Below are 19,286 nucleotides of genomic sequence, written 5' to 3'. Positions count from 1 at the left end.
GTTTGGTAGCTTGCGTGGGACAAGATGCTGAAGTTGAGATGCTCATGTCGAAGTTCGGATGGAATGGGTCAGGAGGCTGACCGTGGGACGGCAAGGGAATACATCGGAAAGTGGACTCCCATCGTAAATTGAGATTTGGCCTTCTTGGAATGCACCTATTTAGTTAGGGATTGTTGAGAATACAGTCCGTAAGTGACTTGGTGGTATCAAGCGGAGGAGTAGTCACATGATTGGTGACACGTGCAGGTGGGTCCTAGCGGGGAGCTTGGACGCAGCTGCACGCAACACGGATCTACGAACGTGTGAATAGCTCCTTAGTCAATACAATACGAATCTGTACCACCACTACCGTTGTGCCTTAGAGAGCGCTCTATTAGGTAGTCATACTACTACTAATAGTGCCAGCTTCTCAATAGGGATTGAGGAAAAGGCCAAGAGCGCAGCCCGCCGACTTCCGCAGCTAAGTTAGCGGTACCTCTGATTCTCTTACCCAATTCTGTTACGACAATGACACCTGCAACCCGTCGGACGAATCTACCGGTAGAAGACCTACATTTGCCCGTCACACAGTCGTTGACATGACAGCCACAGGATTCCTAGAAGGTCACCAAGAGTATGGGTCCTACCGTTCCGGATACCAGGCCTATGAGATTCTCGAATCGGCGGGTGTTAGGCCGACATCACGTGCAGGGCTAGCACTTGCTACAACCTGTAGTCGCAGAAGCCAACGATGTGACACATGATATGATGATAGTCTGGGTGACATGTTTCCCTGTGTCGCTATGTCTTTGAAAAGCGCAATATTTGTGTGAGGGATACAACACAGGCTTGCGCAGTTGCCAACGGGCTCGCCTCGATCAACTGCAGGACGTTTGTGTTGAAGTGAGGCGTGGTAGAGAATATGCGAGCAACACAGGGGGATGGTAAGATTGACTTTCCTTGTTGTCCAAGCTAGAGAAAGCAAAGAAGGCGCGATATTTGTTTTGTTTGCCGCTGATGGCGGCGATAGCATTTACCCATTTGGGTACACACCTCTCACCGACTAGAACAGCAGCGCACACACGCAAGCTATTAGCATCTCACGCAGCGTTGCAGGCTGCATGCACAGCAGCTGCACGGCGACGCTCGCGACGATACTACGAGCGTGCTAAGATCAGTGCAATGGTGGATGACTTGCCCACCTTGTCCGGACAGGTGGCGGCAGGAAATCAGAGGCTTGCGCCATCTCAATGCGCTGCGGGAGGGCCTGAAGGCCTGAAGCCAGGGATTCTACGGCACCTGACAAACAAATGGAGCAGGAGCAGGAGCAGGACATGGTCGTGTGAAGGTGGAGGTGGAGGTGCAGAGGAGTGAGCGAGGACACTGAGAGTACAAAAGGCCGGTCCTGTGACAAGCCCACCCCGGATGCGCCCTTTCGCCCTTTTCCGCACGACGTCGACGAAAGCGCCTTCATGAGTCAAGCACTCAGCCCGCAGTCGCAGTCGCAGTCGCAGTCGCAGTCGCAGTCGCAGTCGCAGCAGATTGTCCAGTCGATACAGTCGCAGTGGTAACGGTAGTTATACCTATACGTCGTACTGCGGGGACGTTGTGTGCCGTCCTATCTAAAGGCCCTCCTTATCTGATGGGATTGTGCCTCGGTAGTACGTCGGATCTACTTCTGATTACATCACACCTCTACTCCCGTCTGCGCGTGTGAAGGTCAGTGCACAGGGCATCTGGAAACATTGAAGGCTCTTGCGGCGACTAGCACGGGCAAGTCAAGCAGCATCTTCCTTACTGTACGCAAAACACCAAATCCCGGATCCCGGACTCCGGAGCTCCAACGTCCTTGCCCGTTGTTTGTTTACTCGGGCCCGGCACAGTACTTTTTCCTCAGTCGCTCTTGCCGATTCCAATGCGCTTCGACTCCCATCAATAACGAGCGCGAGTGCTGGGGGCAATCAAACACCACGACAGGTCACGGCAGATTGTGTACAACTGTGCGCATCATGTTTGCCCACTGCAAAGCTCCGTTCTGGCGCAGAGACGACTTTTCCACATGTTTTGAGCAAGAGTATGTGCTTCTTTTCAGCCATGCGCAGCCATGCGACACGCCCGTCTTAGATGCCGTTGCAGCCCTGCCAGCCATGCGCCACCACAAACAAGCCGAACTGAGTCACTGACCCGCTACAGCTATCTCCAAACATTACTCCCTCTTATCGTATGCGGCATCTCCGTCCTTTACCTGCTCGTCCAGCTCTACTTGGCCGCCGCAACATCAAGATACTACCACGCCTACAGCGCCCTCGATGACCCGGCCAATATCTGGTCTTTCCGGAGCCCTCGCTACAATGGCGATGCAAACGACGACGATGCCGACGACGTAATCCATCATAATGAAAATCTCGCCCTCCACGCCACAAACACACTGTCCACAATCGCTGTGAACAAGCCCCGCGGGGAGCTTACGGTCGTGATACTCGAGGAAGTCGCGGTATTGGCCCAGCTAGGGCTCCATGTCGCCATCCTCATCACCAACGTCTGGGGCCGTCATGGAAGAATCGCGGCTATTGCTAGTGTCGCCGTATGGGCCTACATCGCCACCCTGGCCTCACTACGCCTGCTCTTCTCTAGCACAAGTAGATTTTCTTTCCCCATGCTATGGTATCACACTGCCTTCATCTACGGCTTCCAGTGGCTCTTCAGCGTCCTGCTGTTTCGATCGGCCATCATACACCCTCGCTCGCACATACACCAGAAGCTTATGATCGGCGACTTCGCTCTCGTTTCACTACTGTTTCTCATCTCGCTATGCTCTAGGAAGGGTAACAAGGCAGTAGAATTGGAATATGAAGGGGATATTGCACCAGCCCGTGAACCTGTCGCAAGTGTCTTCTCGCTCGCCACGTTCAGCTGGGTGGATCCTATCGTCTGGACGGGATACATGAAGACATATGAGCTTACCGATGTTTGGAACCTGCCTGCAAAAGACAAGGCTGCAGCCGTCATTGCGAACTACCGCCAGGTCAAGAAGACATCGAGCCTAGCCTACCACTTGCTCAAGCATTTCAAGCGCGGCCTACTTATTCAAGCAGGATGGGCTGCCATGTCCGGCTTCCTTACTTTTGCACCGACGCTGCTCCTCAAAGTTATTCTCGAGTACGTTGAGAAGCCCGACCTTACACCTGCAAATGCTGCCTGGTTCTACGTCATTTTACTCTTCGTCTCTGGTAGTTTATCCGCACTGGCCGACGGCCAGGCCCTCTGGCTTGGTCGCAAGATCTGCATTCGACTACGCGCTGTCATCATTGGCGAAATCTACGCAAAGGCACTCAAGCGTAGAGCAGCGGCTACGACCGACAAGGTATTGGGCGAAGAAAAGAAAAAACAGGAGCAGGAAGACGAGCCCAAAGGATTGAAGCGCTTTTTGAACTTTGGGAAGAAGAAGAAGAAGGCTGCCACCACGGCCAAAGACGGAGAAGAAGCGAAACCAGCATCGGATGCTCAGGTCACCACCGGCGCCATCATCAACCTCATGGCTGTGGATGCCTTCAAGGTCAGCGAGATCTGCGCTTATCTACATTTCCTGTGGGCGAACACTCCAGTTCAAGTCGTCGTAGCCGTTTACCTACTTTACCGCATCTTGGGGTATAGCTCAATTGCTGGTATTGGGACTATGATCTTTCTACTCCCGATCAACATGTATGTCGCGGGACAGTTTTCCAAGATCCAGAAGCTTATCCTTGCTGCTACCGATGCGCGTATCCATACGACCAACGAGGTCCTAACCAACATCCGGATTATCAAGTTCTTCGCCTGGGAGCAGCGCTTCATTGGTTTGGTGAATGAGAAGCGTTACGTTGAGCTGAAACATCTCCGTCGTCGGTACATACTGTGGGCTGTAGCTGCCACTATTTGGTCAGGCTCACCTGTATTGATCACGTTTCTGTCATTCTTAGTCTACACGAATGTCGAGCACAAAGCTCTGATCCCATCTGTCGCCTTCACTGCTCTTTCACTCTTTCAGATTCTTCGAATCCCTCTGGACCAGCTTGCCGATATGGTCGCGCACGTCCAAGAATCGAAAGTGTCCGTCGACCGTATTGAGGAGTATCTATTGGAGCCCGAAACAGACAAATACTCGCAACTTGTCACCGAGAAGAAGGATGAAGACGGCGAGCCCATCATTGGATTCGAAAATGGTACATTCAGCTGGGGTGGTACCGACATGGCCGACCAAGCAGCTGCAGACGCGTTCAAACTCATGGACCTGAACCTGAATTTCCACGTCGGCAAACTGAACGTCGTGGTGGGACCTACTGGTTGCGGAAAGACTTCACTGCTCATGGGACTGCTTGGCGAGATGACAAAGCTCAAGGGCGATGTTTACTTGCCCGGAGGGGCCAGCCGAGAAGACTTGACACCGAACCCTGACACGGGACTCACGGAAAGCATAGCCTACTGTGCTCAACAAGCCTGGCTGGTGAACGGTACTGTCAAGGACAACATTGTGTTCGCAAGTGATTGGGACCAGAAACGCTACAACGATGTCATTGACGCATGCTCCTTGAAGAGGGATTTGGAGATTCTTGACGCTGGTGACGAGACAGTGGTAGGTGAAAAGGGTGTGACCCTTTCCGGAGGCCAGAAGCAACGCATCTCGCTTGCTCGTGCGCTCTACAGCAAAGCCCGGCATGTACTTCTGGACGATGTTCTCAGTGCTGTTGACGCCCACACCGCCAAATGGATCTTCCAATACGCGCTCCACGGCCCTCTCATGGCTAATCGCACTTGCATCTTGGTCACGCACAATGTCAGCCTTTGCTTGCCACACGCTGAGTTTGTGGTGGCACTCGAAAACGGGCGGATTGTCGCGCAAGGTACAGCAGACGAAGTCATCAAATCTGGAAAACTCTCGGAGGACCTCACCAAATCGCGGCCCGCCTCCCGTGGAACGTCAAAATCTCCTTCCCAAGCTCTCTCGGACGAAGAAACAGACGGCGAAGCCGACCATACTAACGGAGACGCCAATGTCACCCTCAACGGCAAACCGGATAAGAAAAAGATGCCAGCTAGCAACTCACAGGAAGAGACAAAGGCCGAAGGCGGTGTCAAGCTAAGCATTATTATGATGTACCTGAGGGCTATGGGCCCATGGTACTATTGGCTTGGTGCTACCATTGCCTTCGTCGCTGCGCAAATTTCGTCGGTCTCTACAAACTTGTGGATTCGCACTTGGGCAAACGCATACGCAGACAAGGGTTATGCTGCGATGGGTAGCCACCATCGGTCTCCGGTCACGCATGTTCCAACTCTGAGCGGAATGGGAACTTGCCTGAATAGCGCCACTTGCAGCTGGAATTTCCCGTTCTTTGCACAACAAGAACAACAGTCATTTTCTTACAGCCCCATGCAAACGACCTTTGGAGCTTCTGAATCGGACGTCAACTCGGTCTACTTCCTTGTCGTATACGCTGTGCTTGGACTGATCTTCATGTTGATTACTTTCCTACGAGAAGGCTTCCTTTTCGGAGGATCCCTTGCCGCATCCCGACGCGTGCATGAGAGGCTCATCCAGAAAGTTACGCATGCCAAATTCCGCTTCTTCGATCAAACCCCTCTCGGTCAGCTCATGAACCGGTTCTCCAAGGATATCGAGGCTGTTGACCAGGAAGTAGCACCGGTCGCCATAGGTGTCGTCCACTGCTTCGCCTCCATTATTACGATCGTTATTCTTATCTCGGTCATTACACCTGAATTTTTAATTGCCGCCTTTTTCATATCCATCATCTACTTCCTCATCGGCCGCTTCTACATCAACTCCTCGCGCGACCTCAAGCGCTTGGAGTCTGTCCACCGAAGCCCATTGTATCAACAGTTTGGCGAAACACTGTCCGGTATGACAACTATCCGAGCCTATGGCGACGAGCGACGCTTCATTCGCGAGAACTTGAACAAGATCAACACCCAACATCGGCCCTTCATCTACCTTTGGGCAGCTAACAGGTGGCTCGCCTTCCGAGTAGATGTTGTTGGCGCTATGGTAGCATTCTTTTCTGGAGCTTTCGTTGTGCTAAGCGTTGGACGCATCGATGCAGGCGCCGCTGGTCTTGCACTAACTTACGCTGTCACTTTTACCGAGAACGTTTTGTGGTTTGTCCGACTCTACTCTGCCAACGAGCAAAATATGAACTCTGTCGAGCGTGTTAAGGAGTATCTCGATGTCGACCAGGAAGCACCATCTGTCATCCCTGCAAACCGGCCGCCCTCCAACTGGCCGAGTAAGGGGTCGGTGGAGTTTATCAACTACAGCACGCGATACAGGGCCGATTTCGATCTCGTACTGAAGCACCTGACGTTCAAGATTCTACCCGGAGAGAAAGTGGGTGTCGTTGGAAGAACAGGTGCGGGCAAGAGTTCAATGGCGCTTGCATTGTTCCGAGCTCTAGAGGCCGAACAGGGCAAGATTTTGATCGACGATATCGACATTGGTTTGATCGGCCTCCATGATCTGCGGGAGAATGTGGTTATGGTACCGCAAGGTAAGCATACTTTCCGCATCCTATACACGAGCAGCTACTAACACTTCCAGATCCGACACTATTCACGGGCACTATTCGAAGCAACCTCGATCCCTTTTCCATCTTCACAGATGAGGAGATATATACTGCGCTCCGTGAGGTCAACCTTATCTCGACTCTATCCCGGCCGACATCTGGTATCGCTACACCCACGGAAGAAGCTACCCCACGTCGCGCTATCGAGATTCCTATTCCTCCAACGGGCGCCGTGACGACCGAAGTGAACTCAAGCTACTCAGCTGCAACGACAAACCCTGGGTCTATCTTGGCAAAGTGCGATTGGGACCGCGGCGAGACACAGGACGACACTATCGTAGTGATGCCTAATGGGCATGTCGCGGGCCGTGACGATGCAGCAGCGGCAGCAGCGATGGAGACGGACAACAAGAACCCATTCAAGAACCTCAACTCGCCAGTCTCCGAATCGGGATCCAACCTGTCGCAAGGTCAACGACAACTTCTCTGCCTCGCACGAGCCCTCCTCAAGGCCCCCAAGGTCTTGCTCATGGATGAAGCCACCGCTTCCATCGACTACGCCACCGACGCCAAGATTCAAGAAACTATCCGTCAGATCAAGAACACGACCATTACGATAGCGCATCGTCTCCAAACAATCATCGACTACGACAAGGTTCTCGTCTTGGATAAGGGCGAGATTCTGGAATACGGCCACCCGTACGACCTCATCCGCATAGCAGATGGCTCTTTCCGATCCATGTGCGAGACCAGCGGAGAACTAGAAGCTTTGACAAGCACGGCAAAGACCGCATATGAAACAAAGCACTCGCCAACCGAAGAGTAAAAATAGACTGGCGTTCTCTAGTACATGAAAAACTCCATGTGAGAAGATGAGTGGAACGAAAGGAAAACAGTATGGCTATAGAGGGTGGGCAAGGAGTTATGGTTGCATCAAAGAACGTACATGACGAAGACGGCTTTTGCATGATCGAAGAATGTGGGATTTCAGTGTCATTTCCTTCGAAATGGAGTTTGTCTTGTTATGGCATAGCATGCTGAGTCTTATGGGCGGCTTCTGTCCTCACTCCCTTGTACACTGTAGTCTTAATAGTACATATAGCTACAACCGACCCGGGCTCTGTCTTGGGTTCGTAATTAGGGTATAGACTGCGATATTGTAGTCAAGTCCAAAAAATCCAACGCTTTAAACGTGCTGAGAGCAAGCTGAATAGCCTTGTATCCTATTGCAATTGGAACGCGAGCGATCCCCGGCCCATCCCTGCCTGTCCTTGCATGCCCTCAACAGCTTCCTCAACTCACAGTTCGGCGCCGACAGTGGCCTGAGATCATAGGTATACGTTTACGGCACAGGTCACGGCAGGATACCATACCGCTTAAACGGCGATTTTCTGCTTGTACGAAGTGCTGAAGCCGAATGGGAATGGAGGAGCAGGTGGCGGAGCTGTCATTCTATCCGATGCTTACACTGTTGTCAAGTAAAGAGAAGCAGAGCGTTTCATGATAAGTTTTCAAGGGATAATCTCTGACAGGAGAACAGAGTGTAAGTCCAACGGATTTGCGAAAGAAGTTTATATTTCCTACACTAACAATTACAACTGTTTCCTCCCCCCAAAAGACGGTTCCGTCGAAGAAAGCAGCTTGAATGGCGTAGCGGCAGTGTCGACAAAGCAACACACGAAGCAAGGTACGAAAAAAAGAATGACTCGCTGGATTCCTCGGGTAGTTGGTTCTAAAGCCCACCAATGGTCTGAAGGTTTGGAAGTCTACCCCCGACAGCCACCTTTGCATTCATAGCAGTGACGAAGTTGCCCGGCACAGGACCGTTCTTCCAAGCCTGAATCTTTTCGGTGTGCGCCAACTCTACAGTATTAAGCTCGCGCTTATGTAGGTGTTGGTTGGCTTTGCACTAAGTGCGTAAAGGGAAATAACGATAACTAGTAATGCATTCTGTTCGGTGATTGTTCTTGTTGATTGTCTACGAACATAGCTGCTACGAAGGTATACCTAAGCTCTGCGCAAGGTGGGCCGAAGTCGGGCCGAAGTGTCAAGCAGCCGACGTCTCTACTGATACTCACGATCCGACAGTAGGCTTGATTTCTGGCCTGGACTCCGAAGAGAACCATCAACACAGTGGCACTTGGTGCCCCAGGCAGAGTCAGCAACAGCCTCCCAAACAGCAGACATATCTAGAGCCATCGCCTTTGTGTAGAACATACGGCATTCTGCAGGCGTATACTTGAAATGTATGGGAATGTTTGACTTGTCGTTCACGCGATACCCATTACGATAAGGGACACCCATAAAGTTGCCTGGCGACAATCGATCGAACAAGGTCGTATCATAGAATTGGTTCATATCGGTTCTGTTGAGTCGAGCGGCTTCGTTATCGTCGGAAAGAGTACGCATGAGTGTCGTGGCTGTGGCCGAGATGTATGCGGCGTTGAGCACGCCTGTTGATGCAGTATTGCCAACGACTTGCATCTTCCCCCGATGTGAGCGGCCTCCAATAGAAACAAACTTGGCACCCTGCTTTCGCATGAGCTCAGTGAACACAGCGGTTGCTCCCCCGACCTGGCCGTCCGAGACGATAATGATATCACTGGGTTTGAATGGCTGTTGAGCGTGGACATAGGCTGCCAGTGATCCGAAGCCGTGGATACTGGCATTTGCAGAGAAGTATGCTACATCCGGATCGCTGAAATTCCACCGGAAGAGGCTGCTGAAGGCGTCGTCATTTTGATGCAGATCTGGGCCAAACTTCTGTTGCCAAGTCTTGAATGGCTTTCCGTTGATATCCATATCTGTATCCTTATTGAAGGTATCTGATAAGAAGTACTGGTTCACATAAGCGACAGTGTCGTTTGCGCTGTTTGCAGAACGTGGATAATCGTTGGAAAGTTCAGAAAAGTACTCCACCATCAACTCGGTGATGTTGAAGGCGCGGAAGCGATCTGCCAACGCAGAGGTGTCTCCGGATGGAAACAGCATCTTGTATAGATCGTATGCCAATGGGACGTTGCCGCCAGTGTTGGAAGAGAGGTCGATGATGAGCTTCTTCTTTCCCTGTGCCTTGACCTTGGTGATGAAATCAAAAATAGCATCTTGAAACACCTTCGCACCTCTGCCACCAATACTACCAATAGCAAGTACAGCAACATCTGAGTATTGACCACCGAGAAGGTAACCGCCGGCATCGTTAGTATCAAGGTAGAATTCTGGCGGTGGGTAGCCAATTGGAGGTACTGCAATTGCGGTACGGTTCACTGGTCCGTCATCCGACGGAAGAAAATTCTGCCTACTTGGAGTCTGCTCACTTGAATTCTGCGGAGTTGAATCCTGTGGAGGAGGAGGAGGAGGGAACCAGAGGTCGGCCAAGCTTTTTCCATCATTAACTCCATCGAAGGGGATGAGAACGATAGCTTGATTTTGTTTAACAGTTGTCGTACCGTTTGCAAATCGGTATGTAGTAGTAGGACCAGGGTAGTCAGTTCCAAGGTCTCCACCCGCAGCAAATGCGCCCTTGGCCATCGCAAATGAACTTGTGTGAGTACCAGACAGACTGCTCATCATTTTGTTGTACGCCGCATCTGGATCCTTGGCAAACAAAGTCTTCGACTCTTTCTCTAGAAAGGCAGTGGCGGGTTGACCATTGATGTGTGTAATAGCAGAAGGCTTGTATTTGGCCGTCTTGTTTTTCTCGTCGGCCAAATCATGCCAGGAGTAGATTTCCGGGAGCTTGCCATCAACGGAAACCGAGACGATCATAGTTGTGCGCAAAAAGAGAAACGCTGTGTGGATATCCATGACATACGAGAAAAACTCATCATGCATGCCTCGAATGGCGTTCACAAGGCCCATAGAAAACTGAAAAGTTAGTTTATATCTACCACAGGTGTAATGTGGAGACAAAGCTTACCTCGAACTCACTCTTATAACTTGATGATAGTACTTTCCCTCGAACGTTGGCAAGAGCTGCCATAAGATCGTAGGGTGGTTGCACATTCTGACGGTACTCAGGGGGTGGGTTCTTGGCCATGGATACGGTGCTCGCGAACTTCGAGTATAGCACCACCTGATCCACCAAAGTGAGGGCAACGTCCTTTCGAAACGGTACTGAAGTGAGACATTCTGGAAAGGAAAGTCAGTTGACGTCTTGTATGCAGCTAATGTAGGAAGCTCTCACCATAAGCCAATTCTGCCGGTACTGTTGGAGAAAAGTTACCATTGGCCGGGTCGGCTATGAAAGCCGCAGACAAATCGCGAACCTGGGCGCAAGGGCTTGCCCCAGAGGCTCGATCTCGAAGTTGTGCATAGTTTGACAGTGACAGACTCGCAGAAAGGGCACCAGATGCCAAAGAGAGACACGCCACGGCGTGGAGGAGGCGAGCCATTTTTGTAATGCAGTATTATTGTAATGACACAATATTAAGGTAAAGACTGTAAGAGTTCGTAACGAGTGGATAGGCTTTATGAGACCAACGGCGATCCCAAAGCTTGCCTTGTTCTCTAGCTAGGGCGGTATCATGGGCACTTGATATACCAGGCACTGTGCAATGGCCATAGAGGTTTTGCCCTTGACGGAAATCCCGGCATATGCCGTACGTACGAGCTTTCGTCGGAGTCGGAGTCGTATAGCAGGGCTGTAACGAGATTAATATATGGCCAGGATAATACGACCCTGTACCAACACGACATTCTCGTATGCGCGAAGGCATCGTATTCCTACAAAGGGCGGTAACGATGACCCGACTGCGTGTGATTTCTGGAAGTAGTTAGAGATAATTGACGTTCTTGTCGCTGGAATGCACACGATGATAGCCAGGCCAGATATATCCTTACTCTTTGAACAGCTTGTGGAGCTTGCCGCTTTTTCTGAAAGGTTAGTGAAACACAAGCGCAAGTATCAATCAGGGACATACGGTCATTTGGTGGTTGTATTTTATCTCTATATAGCAGCACATACCGTGTTGTACAATAATGCTCACAACATCAGAAGATCGCCATCCATCCGAAAGTTTGTTCAGGCTGTTCGTGAACTAGTACCAGCCGATGCGAAAAACCATCGCTCACCTGATCTACTGAATGAAAGGTTGATCGAGCGTATTCAACGTGATTTTTCTTAAAGCTGGCGTTGATGAGGATTTCCATGCGGGAGAAAGTAAGCGCAAGCTGACATTCAAAAGGGGCTTGGCTCGCCTGTAGCAATTCCCGTATGTGATTAGGCCGCTTAACATACATGTTATGTATCGGACACAGCAGTTCAATCCTATCAAAGACCCCAAAGGTGTGCCCAATCACTATGCATTTGAATGTCGCAGTCACCGACTTCGCCGACTCGATCGCTTCACGAGTTGGTAATTCGGTTTGATCCCAATCCCCCTAATGATCACTCATGGCCACCTTTCCCAAAGCTGAGTCACTTTTTTGTAGACATAGAAAGAACCAAATATTCCAGAGGGAAAGAGGAAACATGTCATTGGCGCATATGTATGTAGAGGGGGCTGAGCCCCAGTTCCCAGGGTAATGGAAGAGATAGTGGGACGTGCATGTGCCGAATCCAGAAAAGGAAAGGACGACATGCGGCCGGGATGACGGCCGGGATGAAGCGGCGGTTGTGAAGCTCGAATGATTCTGGGTCAGTCCAAAAGCTGACTACAAAACTCAAGATAGAAAGGCGCATGGACTGCGCTTTCAACCTGGTAGGGATTAAGATGTAAGATTAACTTGCTGCCTCCTGCAGAGAGCAACTGAAGTAGCAAGGGATCTGGGACGGTGCGCGTGATGGCTTGCAATAACTGCGACAGCGGGAGATTAAATTGCGACTTCAGAGCTCTTGGCTGTAAGTGTAATGTGGGGATAGGTGCGCCCTGGGAGTGAAGGGACGTAGAGGGAATCGAGCTGATAGACACTATTCTGGCTTGGCAACAAGAAATTGAAGACTGCAAAATGTATGCCTCTTTGTGATGGATGACGATGAATGGTTCTAGTGGAAGAGAGAGCGCTGAAGATAGAGGAACTCCGGAAGCAGGCGCGATATCGCCATGACGTATGCCAGAGCGCAACTCGGCACGACCAGCCTGGAGATTTCCCGATCTCAAAGTCGCGACTTCAAACGCACAGAGGATACAGCTTTGATGCATCCTCTACAAGGCATTTGCGAAGACTATTGATCCAGGCCAACAATGACACCCACGAAAAAGCGCCTTGGAAAAGAATAACTACCACAGTCTCCGCCAAGCCCCACACACAAACTACACCGTCTCCCTCCTCAACAGTGACCTCTTCACCTGGCATGGTTTTCTCCAAGGCCTGCAAAACTCGCCCTACGAAGGCGGTACCTTTGCCTTCCACGTCCAATTCACCGATGATTAGTTATCCCGCAGGGCCACCAAAACTAAACTTCACAAGCAAAATCTACCGCCCAAATGTGAATGGGAGAACGGGCGCTGTGAGCTGGAAGATGCTGGGGAGTGACTGGCACCACAATCATACGATAGAAAAGGTACTTCTGAGTTTGAGCACGTTGTTGGACCATCCGTAGTTGGAGAGTGTGGCAGAAATTGTCTTGGCGAATGAGTTTGCGAATCGGGGGGAGGCGTATTTGAAACATGCAAAGGGGTGGACGGAGATGTGTGCAATGCCGAATTCTGTATCTATTGGGTTTACGTAAATGTATGCGGTGTATTTGACGCCATTGCCTCCTGCACGCATACTGCACACTCACACTCCAGGTTGCACACTTAGTGTGGAACCATCTTGCGATTCTGCTCTTGCACATCTTACATTAATGGCATGCCGCATGCGACAAAGCGGTCTTTTTTGGAATAGGAGTTCTGGTAGAGCCACCGGAATGGGATGAACACTATTTTTGTGAACGTGTCATTTCCCAGTAAAAAACTACGATGTACAAATCTGCATCGTTCTAGCGCCATACCTGCTAGATGTAATACCAATGACCCTGGATGTTAGCCGGGGCTCATGATCCTAGATCGAAGCCCCTAGTGAGAGAGATTAATTTCCTTTGCGTGAGCATGTTCAACGAGATTCATCCCGAACTACCAATAGCGAAACGCCGCTTGTAAGCTGGCAGCGCTTGATCATAGGCGCGTCCCCGCTTCCGCATCAACTCCGGGGGCGTCTCTTGTACACAAACTGAATCGTTTTCGGGGTCTTGAGCCTCCTGGTAGTAAACTTCGTCAACTGTGTGCTCATCTCTGCGCCCCTCATAATTCACGTATTCATCAAAAGGCGTTTGGTGTACTTGAATTGAGCCGTGCCCCGACTGATACTCCTGGTGCTGCAAGTGTCGTATGTACTCTCTTCGCTGTGAGTAATTGTTCGTAACCCGATTTAAGCTCTCCCCAGAGCAGTCCGAGTCTTCGCCGTCATCCATATCGTCAACATCCATACCTGGTGTGGCTGACTTCAAAAGTGAAATTTGGTGCCCAGGGCTTCCGAATATGACGCCTGTTTGAGGTAGCTGCAGTTCGCGATGGGTGAGCTGACCCCCTGATCGAAGATGCGGTGTAGTAGCTTTGCCTTTGCTTGATGAAAGTTTCACTTGGCTTGCACACTGGGCTGGCTCATGATCCTCTATAATAGACGGCAGTGAGGTGTTGGGGGGTCGAATCTGCGAACCTATGTCACCAAGATGGCGCGAGGTTGTAACATGGCTTGATGTTTTGTTGGATATACCAGAAGCGGGCAAGGGACTGGTAATGCGTTCGACCAGTTGAATGTTCTTTTTGGGGGGTTTCCAGGCGGCAATTGTCCGTGCATACGTCTTTTTGGTGTTCTCGGAGAACCAGGAATGTGCAAGAGCCATTGATGCAGTCATCCGGTCTTCCTCTTTCAAGACTAACAGGTTCTTGATGAAATGCTTGGGGAGGCCACCAACTGTCATCCAACATGGATGGTGGTCCTCGTCCAGCACACTCAGATCACAGACGGCTGCGAGACCAACAATTACGTCTTTAGGGTTCGTATGGTACTCGGGATGGGAACGGTCAATAAAGAGAGCATCACCCGTTAACAGGATAGCCGTGATAGAGCCGATAGACCACATGTCTACGCTCTTTGAGTAACCACCGTCAGCTGGAATGGCACGGTTCAGCCGGAAGATCTCAGGCGCGGTGTATTCGAAAGTCCCAACTACAGAGAACATTCGCTGGTATTTGTTGGACTGCGATGAGCTTGGCGTTTTGGCACCAGGTAGAAATCTAGCTGCGCCAAAGTCACTGATGACGACACGAGCATCTTCTTCAAACGAGGTCATTAGAATGTTGTCAGGCTTAAGGTCGCGGTGTGCGATACCTTGGCCGTGAAGATACTCAACACCTTTGAGGATTTGATGCACAACAGTCGCCGCCTGTGTGTCATCAAGCTTGCCGCCCTTGAAGTTGATGAAAGAGAACAAGTCACCGCCTGTAGCAAGCTCCAGGAAAATATAGATAGTGCTTGGGCTCCAGAAAACTTTTTCCAGAGCAATGGTGTTCGGATGAGTGAGATCTTTGAGTATGTCAAATTCGCGGAAACAACTGGCGACTCTTGTGGGCCATCGTTTCTTGGTCTGAGGCTCACGCTCCTGCCGTCCGCCACTGGGCAGGCGCAGGTTCTGCACAGCTAGTGTGTTGTAAAGTTTGTCTATTCGAATGATCTTGCATGCGAGTTGTCGCTGGGTGTTCTGGTTGATGCCAACAAGCACCTTTCCATACCCGCCCTCGCCGAGGAGACGGCCAGTGACAAGAAAGCGCGATGCAAACGTCTGCCTCTCTTTTTCTTGCAAGGCCGTGAGACTCATCAGCTGCAAAGGACTTTTGGATCGGTAGATCAATGTGACGGTCTCTGAGATACTGATTTCGTCTCTGTCATCTAATAGGAAAGTGCTATTGCGACCCATCAGAATACCGGGACCTTGTGACGCGGTACATTCCAAATTACTCCTTTTCAGATAGGTACCATTGGCTGAAAGGTCGGTCGCATAAACAAACGGGGCGATAGTGGAATCCGGGTCTTGATCGTAAAGAATGCAGTGTATGCGTAGATGCACTCGTGAAATAGTCAGGTCCTCGTACCAGGCATAACGACTGGTGCCGAGGTCAGAACAAGCTCATATCACAGCGAGGAGTACACTGCTCTCACCAGAGCGCTGTATCTCTCCCCAGGTAGAACTGCTCATTCCCGCACACTTCAATGCTGCTGCCGTGCATGCCTGCACATGTTAGTCTGAGATCATGACTCGACGATCTTCAGTCTACCATATGCGTCTTGGCCAGCGACTCGAATATGTAAATATGCCGTGACCTGCCCTTCCATCCTGCGACACGACGTCGTCGGTAAGACCACTGTTGTAGAATGAGCGAGTGAGAGTTGACGTAGGGAAGGTGACGCGACGCGTATCGAGTTTGGCGTCGTTCCAAGGCTGAGGCGCCAAGCCACTTTCGTTAAGCGAGCCCCGCACCCACCTAGTTATTTCGTGAGCTCTCCTGGAACTCTTGCTTCCTCACCCACGACACTCATCTCTTCAGCAATGTAAGTTATTCTGCACGGCGCCCAATGTGCCTTGCAACACTTTGATAAGTACTGGTTGTGCTTATTGAGGTTCTCTGCGCTTCCTGCCAACTCCGTCGATTGCAATTGCAGCCGCTGACCGCACCTGACAGCCGCCGACAAGATGAGAGCCAAATGGAGGAAGAAGCGCGTTCGACGTCTCAAGCGCAAGAGAAGAAAGACTAGGGCTCGCTCGTAAGTTATCCTGTCTAGTTGATTTCTTGAAACCGACTCTAACATGTGTTCAGCAAATAAACTACTCGCCCCTCAATCTCAGTACCCACCACCTCAACTCTGAACGATAACGATCATTGAACGACGTTTTCTACGCACGACCCTCTGGCCGGCTCGCACCAAACTTGTCCAACACGCATTCCGACCTCAAGTTACATCAATGGCGGATTGCGACACGCGAGCTTCAACTACCATTTCCGAGGGTGACGACTGTGCTGGGTTGCGGAACGCGATGGATGCTGGTCAATTGCTGAACAAGCACATTGGGGTTCTTCGGGAGTTTCTTTGAACATGCGATCTGACGGTCACTCTAACACCGGCTCGCTACCTCTTGTGGAGGCTTGCCTTTGACTGATACGTCGCCATGTGGACATGCGATAACGGAATCAAAAATGCTTCACGACAATTGCGTATTTGCTGTGTGATGTGATATTGTAACTGATGTCAGTCCTTGTGCTTGTGTGCGATGACGCAATGTGGTTCACGCTAGTGTCTTAACCGATGGAACGCCTCACACCTCTTACGACAAGACAGGATGTTAACTAGACGGTATGCGTGGGTCGTGAGTAAACCTTCGTTTCGCGTTCTGCGTATTCGCGGCCTGTACCCCTCGTGTGTCACCAATGCGTCACGCAATACGCCCGGCAAACCCTTCCGGCACCTCTATACCCGATGTCCAGTCTTTCCGGACATCAGGAGACATCCACAAGCCCCTGCTTATCAAGCGTGCCATATCATGAGAGAGATCAAGAGACAGGACTAGCATACGATTTTGACGAAACAGTTGCATTAAAAAAGAACCCCACACAAGGCAATAAGACCGAAAATATGTAAATACCCGAGTGTGAACCACAGCATTTTGGTGGGTGAAGTAGCTGCCGTGAACCTGCCCACTATACATCTCGTTATGCCCCCAGAGACTGAACTCCCACGTAACTATGCCACCCTTTACACTAACGCAGCGATAGAACTCCCATCTTTTTCTCTCTCCCACCTTTCATGACGCGCCTGATGCACCTCCTGGAAGACATGAACACCGCTACCGACGCTGGCTCGTCCACCAGACGAGGTTCCCTGCGCAGCCCAAGCTTGAGTGTGTACGCCTGGTGAAGACGAGGATGCTGCTGCAGCTGGCGATCTACTAGCATCGGGACCCGTGATGGTTGTGAAGTGGCGGTGGGAGAAGAGGGGTAGGATAGGGCTGTTCAGATACGGAGTAGCGAACCAGCGTTTAAAAAACGAACGACGCCCAGTCGATGAAGCAGGGTCTTTCTGCTTGAGGCGCACCAGCGTGTCTTCGGTAGTTGTGTTTTGCAAGTGCGAGATGGCGTCTAGAGCAATAGAGCCGTTGCGCGTAGAAGTACTAAACGTATCTCTTGTCTCATCTATCTTTGACGACGACGAAAGCATACTCTTTGCCTTGGTCGAGACATTCTCCGTCCAAGACCTCGCTGCGATAAGAATACTCGGCGTTCGTGATCCATGCTGGCTCTCTTCGTACAAACTGGGCCATATCTTGCCCGCGCCAACGGAAACAAGCATCCTCTTGTAGAGATTATGCGCATCGACGCCCGTGCCGAACAAGGCAAAGATGACAAAGCCGGTGACGATTTGAATCCACTTGTCCATTTGGACTTTGCCGTACATGGGGACGCGGATGATGGTGTTGAATCTGGCGGGATCGTGGATCGTGGACCATGAGTAAGGGTCGTTGACTACAAGGCAGACTTGGACGAGGAGGTAGAAGGAATAGACGAGATAGATGAGAATGACGACCATGCTGAGGATGAAGAGGCGGACGAAGCGCGAGGCAGTTGTGTTGCGTGCTGTGACCAGGCGGTGGAAGTCGCGTCTGTAACGGTACAGACGGTAGACTAAGAGAGCTGTGATGTTGTTAGTTTAGAAGTGAACTTGAAGAGGAAGAAGGGAGATGGTATGTACCTGCCCAGTAAGCAGCGACGCACATGGCTATGGGTGCCCAGATGAAGATTATCACTATGCTCGGCCAGGATGTATCGTAGGTGGCTATGCAGCCTACGATGCCGTAAATCATGTATCGGGTTGGCTGGATAACATAGTACAAAACCATCAGAAGTAGTGGGGCGCCCCAACACCACACTGCTTCCCAAATCCTCTCTTTAGTCTTGCTGGTCCGGCTGCTCGATACAATAATATTGCTCGTGTCCATGACCCTAGCCAACTTGCGCACAATTAGGGCGGATGAAACGGCTAGGCCTACACCGCAGCTCACTTGGAGGCGCACTTGGATGTCACACCAAACGCTGCCGTCCCACCAGTCGATGAGGTTGTCGCGGGGCCAGATGAGCGGGTTGATGGAGTTGAAGAAGTTGAGCAGGATGATCCAGAGGATGAAGGAGCCCATGGCTACGTTGGACTGTTGGAAATGCCAGGCCATGGGTGGGATGCAGATGGTCCATGATATGAAGGCGAGCACAGGAAATACCACGGCGGACGTGTAGAGAGGGGCATTGATTACGCCTGATTGTACATAAACGTCGACGTCGACGACATCGGTGCCCATCGTATCGAGGTTGATGGACCAAGTGGGAAGAGATTTGTGGTAGTGAAAATGGACGTTGCGGCGGTACACTCTTTGGAACTGCTTAACTGGATACAGCCGTTACACTGGGTATTTGAATCTTTGTTCAGTCTGTTTTTGGGATGCCGTCTCCCAAATAGATGGTCAGGCGGTGTCAGGCAGTGGGAATATGGGAAAGATGGTATTAGGCAAGAGCAGGTGAAGCAAAAGAAATCATAAGGAACGGATACCCGTGTAGACGGCTGCCTCCATGATTAAGGTATTTGAACGCCGTGTATTGAAATCTCAATAAGATTCGTGTGTCTCAAGCTTCAATACTGTTGAATAGAAGCTTCTGATTGACTTGCATTCACTTGAGTGGTGAAATCCAGTGGCTCCACTCGACATTCATCTTAACTAGACGT

The 19,286-nt window shown here is 50.9% G+C and overlaps 6 protein-coding genes across 6 annotated transcripts; 1 reads left to right on the top strand and 5 right to left on the bottom strand.

The window, feature by feature from the left end:
* Nucleotides 1–1,988: 1,988 nt before the first annotated feature.
* PtrM4_014570 (MdlB, ABC-type multidrug transport system, ATPase and permease component) lies at nucleotides 1,989–7,362 on the top strand (the record flags this gene model as incomplete). Its single annotated transcript, XM_066103147.1, has 3 exons — nucleotides 1,989–2,053; nucleotides 2,173–6,521; nucleotides 6,572–7,362. The coding sequence occupies 3 exons, from the start codon at nucleotides 1,989–1,991 to the stop codon at nucleotides 7,360–7,362; spliced, it is 5,205 nt and encodes a 1,734-aa protein (XP_065965349.1).
* A 1,238-nt stretch (nucleotides 7,363–8,600) lies between these two features.
* Nucleotides 8,601–9,527, bottom strand: PtrM4_014560 (uncharacterized protein; the record flags this gene model as incomplete). Its single annotated transcript, XM_066103146.1, has 1 exon — nucleotides 8,601–9,527. One exon carries the CDS (start codon nucleotides 9,525–9,527, stop codon nucleotides 8,601–8,603), a length of 927 nt encoding a protein of 308 aa, XP_065965348.1.
* Nucleotides 9,528–9,927: 400 nt separating this feature from the next.
* On the bottom strand, nucleotides 9,928–10,930 carry PtrM4_014550 (uncharacterized protein; the record flags this gene model as incomplete). Its single annotated transcript, XM_066103145.1, has 4 exons — nucleotides 9,928–9,958; nucleotides 10,120–10,403; nucleotides 10,456–10,667; nucleotides 10,723–10,930. 4 exons carry the CDS (start codon nucleotides 10,928–10,930, stop codon nucleotides 9,928–9,930), a joined length of 735 nt encoding a protein of 244 aa, XP_065965347.1.
* Nucleotides 10,931–13,025: 2,095 nt separating this feature from the next.
* On the bottom strand, nucleotides 13,026–13,250 carry PtrM4_014540 (uncharacterized protein; the record flags this gene model as incomplete). Its single annotated transcript, XM_066103144.1, has 1 exon — nucleotides 13,026–13,250. The coding sequence occupies one exon, from the start codon at nucleotides 13,248–13,250 to the stop codon at nucleotides 13,026–13,028; it is 225 nt and encodes a 74-aa protein (XP_065965346.1).
* A 334-nt stretch (nucleotides 13,251–13,584) lies between these two features.
* Nucleotides 13,585–15,748, bottom strand: PtrM4_014530 (SPS1, Serine-threonine protein kinase; the record flags this gene model as incomplete). Its single annotated transcript, XM_001931373.1, has 2 exons — nucleotides 13,585–15,625; nucleotides 15,681–15,748. 2 exons carry the CDS (start codon nucleotides 15,746–15,748, stop codon nucleotides 13,585–13,587), a joined length of 2,109 nt encoding a protein of 702 aa, XP_001931408.1.
* Nucleotides 15,749–17,270: 1,522 nt separating this feature from the next.
* PtrM4_014520 (pheromone B alpha 2 receptor) lies at nucleotides 17,271–18,864 on the bottom strand (the record flags this gene model as incomplete). The annotated part of the gene is made up of 2 exons (XM_066103143.1): nucleotides 17,271–18,205; nucleotides 18,264–18,864. The coding sequence occupies 2 exons, from the start codon at nucleotides 18,862–18,864 to the stop codon at nucleotides 17,271–17,273; spliced, it is 1,536 nt and encodes a 511-aa protein (XP_065965345.1).
* Nucleotides 18,865–19,286: the final 422 nt, after the last annotated feature.

The sequence above is a fragment of the Pyrenophora tritici-repentis genome, chromosome 1, assembly GCF_003171515.1.
Source record: "Pyrenophora tritici-repentis strain M4 chromosome 1, whole genome shotgun sequence".
NCBI lineage: Eukaryota > Fungi > Ascomycota > Dothideomycetes > Pleosporales > Pleosporaceae > Pyrenophora > Pyrenophora tritici-repentis.
Note: the sequence above shows the minus strand (reverse complement) of the source record. Positions and strands in the feature narration are given on the sequence as shown.